This window comes from Pseudophryne corroboree, chromosome 7 (genome assembly GCF_028390025.1).
Source record: "Pseudophryne corroboree isolate aPseCor3 chromosome 7, aPseCor3.hap2, whole genome shotgun sequence".
NCBI lineage: Eukaryota > Metazoa > Chordata > Amphibia > Anura > Myobatrachidae > Pseudophryne > Pseudophryne corroboree.
This window is the reverse complement of record NC_086450.1, coordinates 81,216,585-81,230,786: the sequence shown is the minus strand read 5'-3', so window position 1 is coordinate 81,230,786 and position 14,202 is coordinate 81,216,585. Positions and strand designations below refer to the sequence as shown.

Here is a 14,202-nt window from a genome sequence, read left to right as displayed (position 1 = left end):
GGAGTGATTTCCTTATAGGATCCCAGGATTAGCCGATCAGGTTGTTAAAGTCAGAGAAAAAGTTCTAGTAGTTATGGAGTTCAGAGGTAATCAGGAACAATCAGACAATGGCTATTCACACATTGCAGATAAAGAGCTCATTAATATATGTGGAAGAAAGGTTTATGAGTGGCTCTCCCCGAACTCCGAAGGTTTATGTTATTTAGGAAGGACACTACTTATAACCCTTGTTCAGTGATTAAACAGACCTAGCATACGTTCCAGAAATGGAAACAATGTTCAGAAAATGATAGGAATATGTAGATTATGAAAATTTTATATGTCACTGTCACGATTTGTTTGTGTCTTCTTCATCTACCCAGCAGAACCTCAATCGAATCCAAATATCAGTGTACAAAGACGTAGGTACATGTATGTGTGAAATGTTTGTCACAAATCAGACATTATAGGCCAAAGCACTGTCCCAGCATACTCTATAGGTTGAATGTTGTCCCACACTCAACCAGTGGTCTCGTGACCGCCGAGTGCATATAGAGGATGCCTCGTCCTCCTCCCCGTCTTCCCCAAATATAGTCAAGTGTCTGATTTGCGAAATGCATACATACTTGTGTCTAGGTCACCGATTATGGTATGAAATATTTTTTCTTATGTTAATAATTGATGGCAGTTATTGTTTACTGCCAAAGAGTGGACTGTCAAAGTAAAAAATATTACATAAAGAGAACATACAAACTACACACATTATGAGTCGCTATACTTGCAAATACGCGCAGCGAGCACAGCAATATATGGTAACACACGCATTTACACGGACATGCCACAGAGATGGATTCGACACTTATTTCATACAGTACATAATTATAATAATATCAAGCGCCAGACATCATGATGATTTAAAATTATATATAATGAAGTAATGTCATGTATGTGTATTATTTGAACGAAACAAGATAGACCTGTCATATTTACTATTAAAGCAACCAGATTAATGTGTAGATTAATTTGATACTTGTTATTAAGTTATAGGACATTGCAACAAATAGTTATGATTACATGTATGAAAGCTAAAAATCACTCTTATTAGGACAGTGGACGGGAAGCTCAGGCCAGCCCCTTTGGATGTCTTCAAGGCTGAACCTGATTAGCATATGCAAAGAGACTAGTGACTCATCAGGAATGAGAGAGAGTTCCCTCCCCCAAAACTAGATAACACATTGCTGACCACACAGGAAGGCAGTTCCTGTTTTGGTCTCAGAGGAAGATGGAGTCCCAACATTACTTTACATAGAGATAGAGATATAAGATACATTGAGGGAATGGTATTGTATGCTGGCATGTAACTGTAACTGTATGTAACTGTACCTGTAAATGTAACTGCATGTAACTGTATGTATTAACTGCTTACTGTATGAGTTGTAACTATAGGTATACTGTACTTTGTAATATATTGAATCCATAATCATTTAATAACAAATATATACCTGTACATCAATGAGCTTTGGAACTCAGATAATGTGTGGGTGTATTGTTTTCTCTTATGGGATGCAGTGTTTTGCTATGTATAGTGCACATTCATGGCACATGGTAATAAGATGTGCAGGCGTTTACAATATATATTAGAGTGGGCATTTTAAATATTTGTGAGAAAGCAATTTGGCATTTACAGCTATCATGGTATGGTTCCTAACACAGAATACCTGTTTTTGGATGCTTTTGCTTGATAGTATATATGTGGTTTAAGTATGTGTATGTATCCAATTTATGACACTTTTTTTATATAAATACACATTATCTTGAAATTGATGCACCATACAGTACTTTTTTCTCTTTTTTGGAAAAAATACTGTGCAGTGACCTTGGAGTGGAAAAGGAGTAAGTTGAGTCAGGGCCTTGGCCTGCATTCGTTAAGAATGCATTTGAAGGATGTCATTTCACGGATGCAGTTAGGACCGGAGTTGAAATGGATTTGGATTTTGGACTACTCTAGAATCTAAAATGAAATTTTTAACAAGCACTGCAGCTCAGGATCATTATGTGGCCTCTCCTCACCTCTGCCATGAGATCACCAGGACGAAGCCTACCATCCCTCCGGCTGAGAACATCAGGACTTCCCCCCTGGTCTACCCCTCAAGCGTACTTCCGTCCTAATATGTGCTATTCCTGTAATGGGTACTTCCACTGATTGCACACCCTGCCATCAGCAAGCTACACAGTGTACCTCAGATGGTTGCAATGGATGGTTCCTCCGTGGGCAGGGTATACTTCATGTGTATCTTTCCATACAGGGTATATCATACTACACACAAGTGTCCATTTTCTCATATAGAGATGAATGCATGCTCATCTATGCTGCGATGCACCATGCTGCAACACGTCTTGCTGCATGACATGCCAGTTTGTCGGCTATTCACAGCTGGCGATCGCTCCATTATTTCCTAATGGAATTAATTAAGCATTTGCTGGCTGCAAATAGTCACAGCCTTGCACGCTATGCAGCATGTCGCATCACAATAAGATACTGTAAGTATGGCTGCATGTATGCATTGGGCCCTTGTATGGCTCACCTCCCAATATGTACTCTTCCTAGTGTGCCCAACATGGCTGCCTCATCTGGTACGCTTGTAGATAGGATGAAAAATACATGGACCTGACAGTTTAGTTGGGACCCTAGTCTGAGCGTTTGGACACTGAAATCACCCCATTTGGTGTCATCTCTTCCAGGGATGGAATTTGATAAAAGGAAAAACGTTTACTGCATCTCTGAATATAAAGCAGCTCTATAATGGTTAAAATTCAAGTGGAAAAAAATTAATAAAGCGCTGAATGGAGCAATGCTTACAGGGATAGTTATTAGAAAAAGAATAGATCTTTTTAGATCTATTCTAATAGACACCCCCTTGATGTAATATTTCAGTCACGGAGTCATAAAAGTCAATAAGATTTGTTTAGCATGATCTCTCCCCCCAGTAAATTAGTAGTTTATACTCGTTTCATTTATTCTATACACTCTGTAGTCTTATTTGCCACAATAAAAAAGTAGAAATTTATTCCATCTCCAGTGGAGAGAAAGACCATAAAAAATGTACTGTATTTGCTCAGGAAAGCAAAACAATAGAAAAAAAAAAAACATTTTAAAGGACTAAAAAGAAATTTTGTTAACAGAACTAAAATATTACTTTTTTAAAATACAATTTTTTTTAAATTGTATTGTTGTTGAGTCAAAGACATCTTTAAGAAGATTTTTGGTTCCACCACTTTTGCAGTAAGTTATCTATACTCATCGTCCTGCGCACCTCTACGGTGTGCGAGAAAAAGATACTGAACACAGAGTGCCTCCGCACTCCATCATTTCAGATGCACTACATAACCCACTTATAAACAAATCCCTTAAGTGTCAAATTTAACCAGTTACTAATCTTCATCTTCTTAGTCTTTGCGTCCCCACTTCTGAAGTGGTCAGTGACCAAACAATTTATAACCGATAAGATAACCCCAAGCAGCACCAAGTATTTCACAGCAGCACCAAGTATTTCAGTAGAATGTGGGTGGCATTTAGGGGTGTGTTTTTCATGCAACAAACTGAGGCAGCTGTCTCAAACTAAAGATTATCAAATTTGCATATTGCATATTTTAGAGAACTACTTTAAAAATCCAATTTTCATAATGCAAAGGTTATACGTTTGGGGGGTGTGGTATGTTAGATAGACTAGACTTAGGTCGACAGTGTCTAGATCGACCACTATTGGTCGACAGTAAGTAGGTCGACATGGTTTCTATGTCGACAGGGACTCTAGGTTGACATGTACTAAGTCGACATGACAAAAGGTCGACATGAGTTTTTTTGGGGGGTCTTGGTGTCGTTTTCTTCGTAGAGTCACCAGGAACCCAAATTCGCATGGCTCGCTTCGTTCGCCATGCTTCAGGCAAGGTGCCTCGCTGCACTCGGCACAGGTTACCGTTCCCAATTGTAGTCCACGTGGATCGTGAAGTATGAAAAAGTGAAAAAAATAAAAACATTTTAAAAACTCATGTCGACCTTTTGTCATGTCGACCTAGTACATGTCGACCTAGAGTCCCTGTCGACCTAAAGCCATGTCGACCTACTTACTGTCGACCTAGACATTGTTGACCTAAGTTTTGTCGACCTAGAGACCGGATCCCACGTTTGGATTCATGGGGGTAAATTTACTAAGATGGGAGTTCTATTTAAGATGGGATGTTGCCCATAGCAACCAATCAGATTCCAGGTATTATATTCTAGAAGGTGCTAGATAAATGAGAAGTGGAATCTGATTGGTTGCTATGAGCAACTTCCCATCTTAAATAGAACTCCCATCTTAGTAAATTTACCCCATGGAGTAATGATGTAAGTAAACTGTACATGTTCTGTACAGTAGTAAGGTTGATTTGTGAAATAGGGCTGAAGCTTGCTATTTCACTCACCATTTCAGGCAGCAGAATGCCTATGTACAACCCCAGTGCCAGTGAACTGTCTACACAGCTGTCACATTAGACACTTGCCTAGGGGCACTATTTTCTGGGGGCGGCACTTGGGTACTTATTTTATTACTGTCAGCCCAAAATTTAGCAGTAACAGCAACATGGGCGGGATGGAGTATTGCTTATGTTTGCAGCAAACAAAATTATTACACACAACTGATTCAATAACAGATTTTTATTAAAAATATGTGGATGACATTCTGTACCAAAGTCTGTTCTAGTCTCGGTTGAGTCAAAACTTTGTAAATGATAATTATTATTACTACAGGTACTATGCTAGTAACCTGCCTCACAACTACATATCCTGGTTCTGAAAATGGCCTTCTAAAAAAAAATTGATCAAATGATGGTGAATCACAGAACGATTTCATGCAAAGGGAAAATAAAAGACCTCATACACTGTAAATAATCAAATCATGCAGAGAAAGAACAGTTCATTTAATGGTTCAGTTGAAACCAGGTTCTCTATCCTGCCACAAACACGTAGAATGGGCTGATCATTTTTAAGTATGAATCTCTGTGTTAAATGACATTGTGGAATGTAGTGTTAAAGCAAGAAAAATACTGTGGGGTTTGCGCTGCTGGAATTGAAGTTAAATGTAAACTAAAACTAAAGGAGAACCATGCTGCATTAGGGATACGGTGGGCTTCACACTGACCCTCAGGGAACCTCGCGTGGACCAAGAATGAAGATGGAATTATACCTGTGAAAATAAACATGTGGGCCCAAATCTAACATCTTGCCCTTTGTGGGCACTGGTGCAATTTCGGCAAGATAACGCTAGATTTAGGGACATATTTATCATAAGCCACTTTTTTTTATTCCATTGTGATAGTTTTTGCGTATAATTGCAGTGAAAATTAATATTTTCACACAAATTTACTAAAAAGCTTTTGCCGGGAAACAAGCTCCGATATGAGCCCGTCCTGGTGAAGAGCTGAGAGCAGTGTGACAGCGTAACACTATCGCACTGCTTCTTGGTTTCGGTCCCCGGCAGCCATCGCACACGTGCGGCCATTGGCCAGCGCATGCATCACCTGGGGCCGGCAGAGATGAAGCCAGAGGCTCCCTCTTTGGGAGAATTTGTGATACAGTAGCCCATCGGCTACTTTAGGAAACTGCCATATGGAATTTGCGTTAATCCTATTGGGGTCAAGCTCCATAATGTTTCAGATTGCGGAGCTTGGTGAATTTGACAGATTCGCAGCCCCCATAGAAACCTATGAGGGTTGCGGCTGCAATGAGAAATGAAGGGACTGCGGCAGTTATCAGAGATATCTGCTGTGATCCCTGCAGAGTCCATATGGGGGATCCTTATTGTTTTCTGGGAATACCAACAAATATTTGGGGCCATTCCGACCCGATTGCTCACTGCAGTTAATCGCAGCGTAGCGATCGGGTCGGAACTGCGCATGCACCGGCGCCGCAGTGCACCGACGCATGCCAGCCGTCGTTGCCTAGCGATCGCCTCTGAGGCAGAGGCGGTCGCTGGGCGGGAGGGGGATGAACGGCGGCGTGAAGCTGCCGTTTAGGGGGTGCGGTCCGGCCAATGCAGGCGTGGCCGGACCGTTGGGGGGGCGGGCCGTGGCGGCTGCGTGACGTCACATGCAGCCGCTGCGACCCGGGGCAGCGAAGAGGTTCTCCCAGCCAGTCGCAGGAGCTGCGCTGGCTGGGAGTAACTCCTGAGATGCAAAAGCATCGCCGCTGTGCGATGCTTTTGCATTTCTACGGGGGAGGGAGGGAGGGAGCGCGGCACTGACATGCGGGGCGGACTAGTCCTGTGCTGGGCGTCCCACGGCATGTCTGAGTGCCTGATCGTAGCTGTGCTAAATTTAGCACAGCTACGATCAACACGGAATGACTCCCATTATTTGATAAACTGCCCCCTTAAAGTGGCAATTTGTTCTAAAGCAAAACCAAGTTGCTTTTGTGTTAAAACTAATTGCTTCTTTAAATCTAGCAGCTATCTAGCCAAAAAAGCTATTACATTTGGGCTGAGGTTTCTTCTGCAGTAAATAGCAGAATTTCAAAATACTGTAAACATGCTGTTAAACCTGCATTATTGCAATAAAGACACTTGAATTACATATTCGTGAACATGCAAAGTCATTTGTAAGAGGACTAGAAATAAATGAATAACTTATTTTAAAACTGGGAGTAGATAAGTTTAACACCAACTCCAGTAACTCCAAAGTTACAGTAACTCCAAAGTTTGTGAATGAGTAGATATTAAGTAGATAGTACTGTGTAAGATGAAAACGAAGAAACAGGATTCTGCGTTTATGAAGTTTGTCATCCTTAACGAGCAGTGGGGGCTCCAGAGGTGGGGCTGCAGCACAGTCCAAAATCCAAATAGGGGAGCCACACCAACTGCCATCCCAGACACTGGCAAACATCGCCAGCCAGGACTCACTGGCAGTTGGTAACTTGGTATGGCTCCCCTATTTGGTTTTTGGACTGCACTGCAGCCGCCACTGGTAATGAATGTCATTGCTGCAATACTGCACAATTTTACTTGAATTGAAGACCTGATTCAGGTTTGTTAGGAAAGCAAAAAAGCACACAACTGAGCAAAACCATGTGCACTGCAGGTGAGGCAGATGTAACATGTGCAGAAAGAGTTAGATTTGGGTGGGTTATATTGTTTCTGTGCAGGATAAATACTGGCTGCATTATTTTTACACTGCAATTTAGATTTCAGTTTGAACACACCCCACCCAACTCTAATTCTCTCTGCATATGTTACATCTGCCCCACCTGCAGTGCAACATGGTTTTGCTCAGTTGTGTGCTTTTTTGCTTTGCTAACAATCCTGAATAACTCCCTGAGCCACGATCCTGACTGCAAAAATGCTGGCAGGGGGCGAGCGCAGCGTGTGATTGCCACGCTGCGGCCTCAGTGGCTCACTACGCTCGCCACAGGTTCTATTCCCACTCCATGGGTGTCATGGACACCCAGGAGTGGGAATAGCTGTGGCAGCACTGCCGGCATTCTGGCGGTCGGTATCCCAGCATCGGTATTCTGACCGCCAGGATCCCCGCCCGCTGGCATCCTGACTACATCCCGACCCTGAGTTCCGTGGTGGGGCAGCACTGCCGGCATTCTGGTGGTCGGGATCCCAGCATCGGTATTCTGACCGCCAGGATCTCCGCCCGCCGGCATCCTGATTACATCCCGACCCTGAGTTCCATGGTGGGGACAAGTCATTTTGCATAGGTGCTAAGATCTGAACATAGAATTTTTTAGTTCCACTTTTATTCGCCCATTCCTTGGGAGGTATCCGGTTGATAGATCTACAGTAAAAAGACAGTCAATAGATCGACCCCATAAGGTCGACAGGTTCAAAAGGTCAACATGGCAATGGTCAACAATATTGTTTTTTTAAAATAACTTTTTCATCATTTACCATCCACAATGACTACGACTGGGAATAGTAACCTGTGCCAAGTGTTATGGAAGCGGAGCGAGGCACCCTGGCCGAAGCATGGCGAGCAAAGCGAGCCCATGAGGGTACAAGTTTCCACTAATTTGGCTCAGAGATGGTGAAACATACAATATGACTCACAAAAAAGTGTAAACGATTTTCATGTCAATCTGACCCTGACGACCTTTTCTACTGTCTACCTTTCCCATGTCGACCTTATGACCCTCTTAACCTTTTACATGTAGACCTATTGACTATCTTTGTAATGTAGATCTATTGAACCACACCACATTGGGATCACTTTTTGCATTTTACATTTGTACATTGTGGAAATGACATTTTGCAGAATAGCTGGGAGGACAGCAATCCAGTCATCCTGTTGCTGGATGTGGTTTGGGTGCATGACCTTTACTTTACAGTATGCACATGGCATCTTCTGAGCCTATAATGGCTTGTAACAGAGGCCAATAACTTGTAGTGAGGTAGATAAGTATGCACACCATGTTAATGATAATATCTCATGTTGAGATGTATCAAATGGGATATATTTCAAACCTTTTAGTTTATTTAGTTGTTATACAGTACTAAGCAGCCTAATGTCAGTCTAAGGTCTGTGTACTAAAGGTCTATGTACTAGACCTCTAGTAATGTGTACTAGAAGTTAGGGGAATGTAGGGTCAGACAGAGGAGAGAGAGAAAGAATATAAGATGAGATGGGGGAGAGAGAGAATAAGGAGGAATAGGGAGAGACAAGGAAGAGGGATGTGAGGAATAGGAGAAGACGGGGAAGAGGGATGGGAGGCAGAGGTGGAGATGGGGGAGAGGGATGAGAGAAACAGGAGGAGATGGGAGAGATGTATGGGAGGAATAGCGAGAAATGGAGGAGGGGGACAGAAGGTATAAGGAGAGATGGGGAGAGGAATGAGAGAAATAGGGAGAGACAAGGGAGAGGGATGAAGAAAAAAGGTTGAGACAGGGGAGAAGGACAGAAAGAAAAGGGGAAAATGGGGGAGAGGAATGGAAGGAATAGGGACACAGTGATGGGAGGAATAGTGGGAGATCGGAGAGAGGGCTGGAAGGAATGGGTGGTAGAGGTACAAGAGGAATAGTGGAGACGGGGGAGAGGAATGGGTGGAATAGGGAGATGGGAGAGAGGGATGGGAGGAATAGGGGGATGGAGGAGAGGGACTGAATGAACAAGGGCAGATAGGAAAGAAGGATGGGAGGAACAGGTGGAGATGGGAGAGAAGGACAGAAGGAGAAGGTGAAAAAGGGATGGTAGAAATATGGGGACATGCGGAAGAGATATGGGAGGAAGAAGGGGAGACTGGTTAGAGAGATTGAAGGATATAATATTGCTGTTTATACTTCAAATATTTCCAGTTATGTGAAGGGGAAATGGTGAAGAGAGATGGGGGGAATAGGTGGAGATGGGGAGAGGGATGGGAGGAATAGGTGGAGATGGGGAGAGGGATGGGAGGAATAGGTGGAGATGGGGAGAGGGATGGGAGGAATAGGTGGAGATGGGGAGAGGGATGGGAGGAATAGGTGGAGATGGGGAGAGGGATGGGAGGAATAGGTGGAGATGGGGAGAGGGATGGGAGGAATAGGTGGAGATGGGGAGAGGGATGGGAGGAATAGGTGGAGATGGGGAGAGGGATGGGAGGAATAGGTGGAGATGGGGAGAGGGATGGGAGGAATAGGTGGAGAAGGGGAGAGGGATGGGAGGAATAGGTGGAGATGGGGAGAGGGATGGGAGGAATAGGTGGAGATGGGGAGAGGGATGGGAGGAATAGGTGGAGATGGGGAGAGGGATGGGAGGAATAGGTGGAGATGGGGAGAGGGATGGGAGGAATAGGTGGAGATGGGGAGAGGGATGGGAGGAATAGGTGGAGATGGGGAGAGGGATGGGAGGAATAGGTGGAGATGAAGAGAGGGATGGGAGGAATAGGTGGAGATGGGGAGAGGGATGGGAGGAATAGGTGGAGATGGGGAGAGGGATGGGAGGAATAGGTGGAGATGGGGAGAGGGATGGGAGGAATAGGTGGAGATTGGGAGAGGGATGGGAGGAATAGGTGGAGATGGGGAGAGGGATGGGAGGAATAGGTGGAGATGGGGAGAGAGATGGGGGGAATAGGTGGAGATGGGGAGAGGGATGGGAGGAATAGGTGGAGATGGGGAGAGCGATGGGAGGAATAGGTGGAGATGGGGAGAGAGATGGGGGGAATAGGTGGAGATGGGAAGAGGGATGGGAGGAATAGGTGGAGATGGGGAGAGTGATGGGAGGAATAGGTGGAGATGAGACAGAGGGACTGGAGTAATAGTGGGAGAATGACAGGATTAATAGGGGGAGGGACAGTAGTAATAGGGGGAGATGGGGGAGAGGACAGGAGTAATAGGGAGAGATGAGGGACAGGAGTATTAGGGGGAGATGGAGGAGAGGGACAGGAGGAACAGGGGGAGGTGGGGGGAAAAGAGAGAAAAAAAACCTACAGCACCAAGCACAGTTGCTAGCGACCCGGTGCATGATGAATACGAGTTATAATATAGGTACACAACTTATATTTTTCCATAAAATGTTATCGCTTGTATTATTTTTGTTCAACCACCATAATATCAGGGCTCAAATGTTGATTAGAAGTTCCCTGAGGACTGGATTCAGAACCACTGATGATGAACTTCCGGTTACGCACACAACACCTCCATTCTATAATCATATTAGTGCACACAAAATAAGAATAGAAAAAAATAAGAATAAGTAACTATATTTTATCTTCATTATAAGCTACCCACCATGTTAGAGTTGGCTCTGGGTATCCGGTTACTTCTACTTCCAGAGTCACTGGAGAACCTTCCTTAACAGTGACGTTAGGTGGGAGCTTGGAGAAGGCAGGACTCTGTCCTGCCAGGCTAACACTGTTGTGTTTTTCTGAAACACTTCTAATTGCTTCTTGGGTAACCATATGCCTCTGGCAGCTTTTGGCAGGGTCTGATTGAAACACGAGACCAGAGAATTCATCTGAGACAGCATGCAGCCTATCTTTAGTTCTAGCGGTGTTATCAGAGGCATGCAATTGTTCTGTTTTTTCCGTGCTCTCATAAACAGAACTGCTCTGCAAACGAGACTCATGCACCTCGTTCACCATACGGTAGTTGGGTTTTGCTTTGGCAGGAGAAGTACTCAAGGCATAGCGGGTTTCATTGACTACTGTCGACTGGTGTGAAAAGGGAGATTCTGTTTTGTATCCAACAGGGGGAGAACAGAATCTGTCAATATAACTAGAAGTATTTTCCCTTTTGTGACTTGATGTGTCAGTGTAAGCAGAAACAGGTGTTAGGAAATCAGAACCATCCATCACCCTCTTGCCGCTGGCATTTATGTGCATTTGCAAGCTGTAGGAGCTGACATGCATACTATGGGAGCTGTAACAGTTCGGCTCATCCTGCTCTGTTTCAGATTGAGGGTGATTGGATTCGGGAGTCTCAGCAAGCGGAGGCAAGGAGATGTCATCCGGTGATATGCACTCATATTCATCACCAGATGCAGCTTCTTCTGCTAGCAATTCAGGCTGCAAGTCCGCATCTGCCAGTATATTACCGTCTTTAGCAGACAATGGGAGCTCTCTCTCGTCACTGAGTGAGATTTCTGGTGCTTTCTGTGGCTCCTTGGAGGAAAGAAAGTATTACAGTTTATCCAAATATATGTTCAGAATTGATAGTCTTTATATAACTTTACAATTTAGAATAATAAATTGAGCTATTCCATGGAAATGACCAGTGGTTCCCAAGTTGGGTGCTGTGATACCCTAGGGTGCTGTAGGGCACATGCCGGAGTGCCATGTCCCAAAATAAATTATTTGGGTTATCATCTTTGTAGGGTGGGTCTTGTTCTGCCTGTTGGATTAGAGAGGCAGCATGCGCCCATCAGCACTGGCTGCACTGCTTAACATTGGGTTGGGTATGGTATGCCGGCTACCTTGGATCTCGGAGGTCAGTATACCGACACTGGGATCCCGGCAGCAGAATGGGAATAGATCCTGTGGGTCGGTATTCCAACTGGTGGCATTTTGAGCGTTCAGGATTCTGGCATCGGCATGCTGACCGTGGGGATCTCGAGCACCGGTATATGAACTACATCCCCTTAACATATACTGTATCTGGAATGCCTTCCCCTCCTGCACGCTCCATCCACTCTACTCCTCCTCTTACTCCCTGTAGCTCCCTACACACAGCGCACTATGGTAGCAGACCACACCTCCCCCGCTCACCCCTGACACTATTCCTCATTCATCCCCCACCTCCCCATATTTGTTCCATCCTCTGTGTTTCTTCTCTCCCTTTGTGTGTCTGTCACCACCTTTGTCTTATTCTGTCTCCAACCTGTATATTATCTGTCTTGCTGTCTCCTCAGATGTGCCTCTCTGTCCCTCCCTTTGTGTATTTGTCACCCACTGACCCCTCCCCCAATCTATATGTTCCCTTCCCTTTTTTCCTATTTGCTCCCACAGCCCACTGTCCACTTGTACCACAAGTTATCCTCCCTCGTCTTCCACTTCTCCTCTCTTCACAGTTTTTTGTCTGCTCAGTTGGTAAGAACAGTGTTGGTGACTGCCAATCTGAACTACATCCTCAAACAGAAGTGTGACCATGTCCAGTGCCTCATACCAGAACCTACAGATGGCAGCTAAGCACAATTTTCTTAATCTAAGAATTTTTGCTGATGATCTCAATAGGAAACTTTCAGCCTAGGGGTGCCTTGAATAAAATGCAGAGATTCTAGGGCGTTGTGATTCGACAAAGTTTGGGAACCACTGATATAGACAATTTACAGTGTTATAGAATTATTCAATGCCTGGGTCATTCTTTTAAGATTCTGTAGGTAGCAATGATTCTGTAGGTAGCAATGATGGTGAGGTGTATACTACTTTACCTCCAATTTCTCTTCTAGCTCCTTCAGGTAGATACATAATTCATTCACAGAGTTGAGAGCCTCCTTGTGTTTTATTAATGTTTTCTCAACATACTTTATGCCATCCTCTGTTCCTACAAACACACAGGTATAGGCATGAGATACATAATACAGAGAGTGGCTAACACATGCACTGTAAAATACACAGATACTGTACAACTCTAGCTTGGTGTTGGGAAATATATCCAGTAATTAAAATATACACCTAAACTCTGACCTGAATGTAAATGAAGAACTGAGAACTTTGGCCCTCTACCTCTCTTGCCAGCACTGTCCAAAGCTGACCCAGATCTTGCACCTAGTGTATAATGATGAACCAAATCTGGTGACTTGTGTACAATTATTATTATTATTATTATTATTATTATTATTATTATCCTTTATTTATATGGCGCCACAAGGGTTCCGCAGTGGCCAATTACAGAGTACATATGCACATAATCAAAACAGGAAAACAGTGACTTACAGTTGAAGACAATATAGGACAAGTACAGGGTAACTAAACATATCTACACCAGTAAACAACATAGAGATAAGTTCCAGGTGGCCACAAAAATGCGGGATCTGGGAAGTTGAGGATTATTAAAGTAAGAAAAGTATAAGCACATGAGGGAAGAGGGCCCTACTCGTGAGAGCTTACATTCTAATTACATTATGAACCAAATCTGGTGACTAGTGTACATTGATGAGCCAAATCTGGTCACTAGTGTACAATGATGAAATAAATCTGGTGACTAGTATACAATGATGAACCAAATCTGGCGACTAGTGTACAAAGATGAACCAAATCTGGTGACTGGAGTACACTGATGAACCAACTCTGGTGACTAGTGTACGATTATGAACCAAATCTGGTGACTAGGGTACATTGATGAACCAAATCTGGTGACTAGTGTACAATGATGAAATAAATCTGGTGACTAGTGTACAATTATGAACTAAATCTGGTGACTAGTGTACATTGATGAGCCAAATCTGGTGACCGCTGTATGTTAATGAACCAAATCTGGTGACTAGTATACAATGATGTATCATATCTGGTGACTAGTGTACAATGATGAACCAAATCTGGTGACTAGTGTACATTGATGTACCAAATCTGGTGACTAGGGTACATTGATGAACCAAAACTGGTGACAAGTGTACAATGATGAACCAAATATAGTGCTTATTGCACAATCATGAACCAAATCTGGTGACTAGTGTAAAATGATTTACCAAATCTGGTGCTTATTGCACAATCATGAACCAAATCTGGTGCCTAGTATACAAAACAGGGCCTAGTTTGATGAATAGTATCCAAACTGA

The 14,202-nt window shown here is 43.7% G+C and overlaps 1 protein-coding gene across 4 annotated transcripts in view; it reads right to left on the bottom strand.

Moving 5' to 3' along the window:
• The window catches only part of CCDC141 (coiled-coil domain containing 141), a 337,148-nt gene that overhangs the window by 14,575 nt on the left and 308,371 nt on the right, over nucleotides 1-14,202 (bottom strand). For 3 of the 4 annotated variants that reach the window (XM_063933345.1, XM_063933346.1, XM_063933347.1), the window contains 2 exons: nucleotides 12,856-12,968; nucleotides 10,719-11,590 (listed from right to left, as the gene is read on the bottom strand). In XM_063933345.1, coding sequence (XP_063789415.1) covers nucleotides 10,719-11,590; nucleotides 12,856-12,968 — 985 coding nt within the window. The remainder of the gene's footprint in view (nucleotides 1-10,718; nucleotides 11,591-12,855; nucleotides 12,969-14,202) is intronic. The other variant, XM_063933348.1, reaches the window with a different exon arrangement.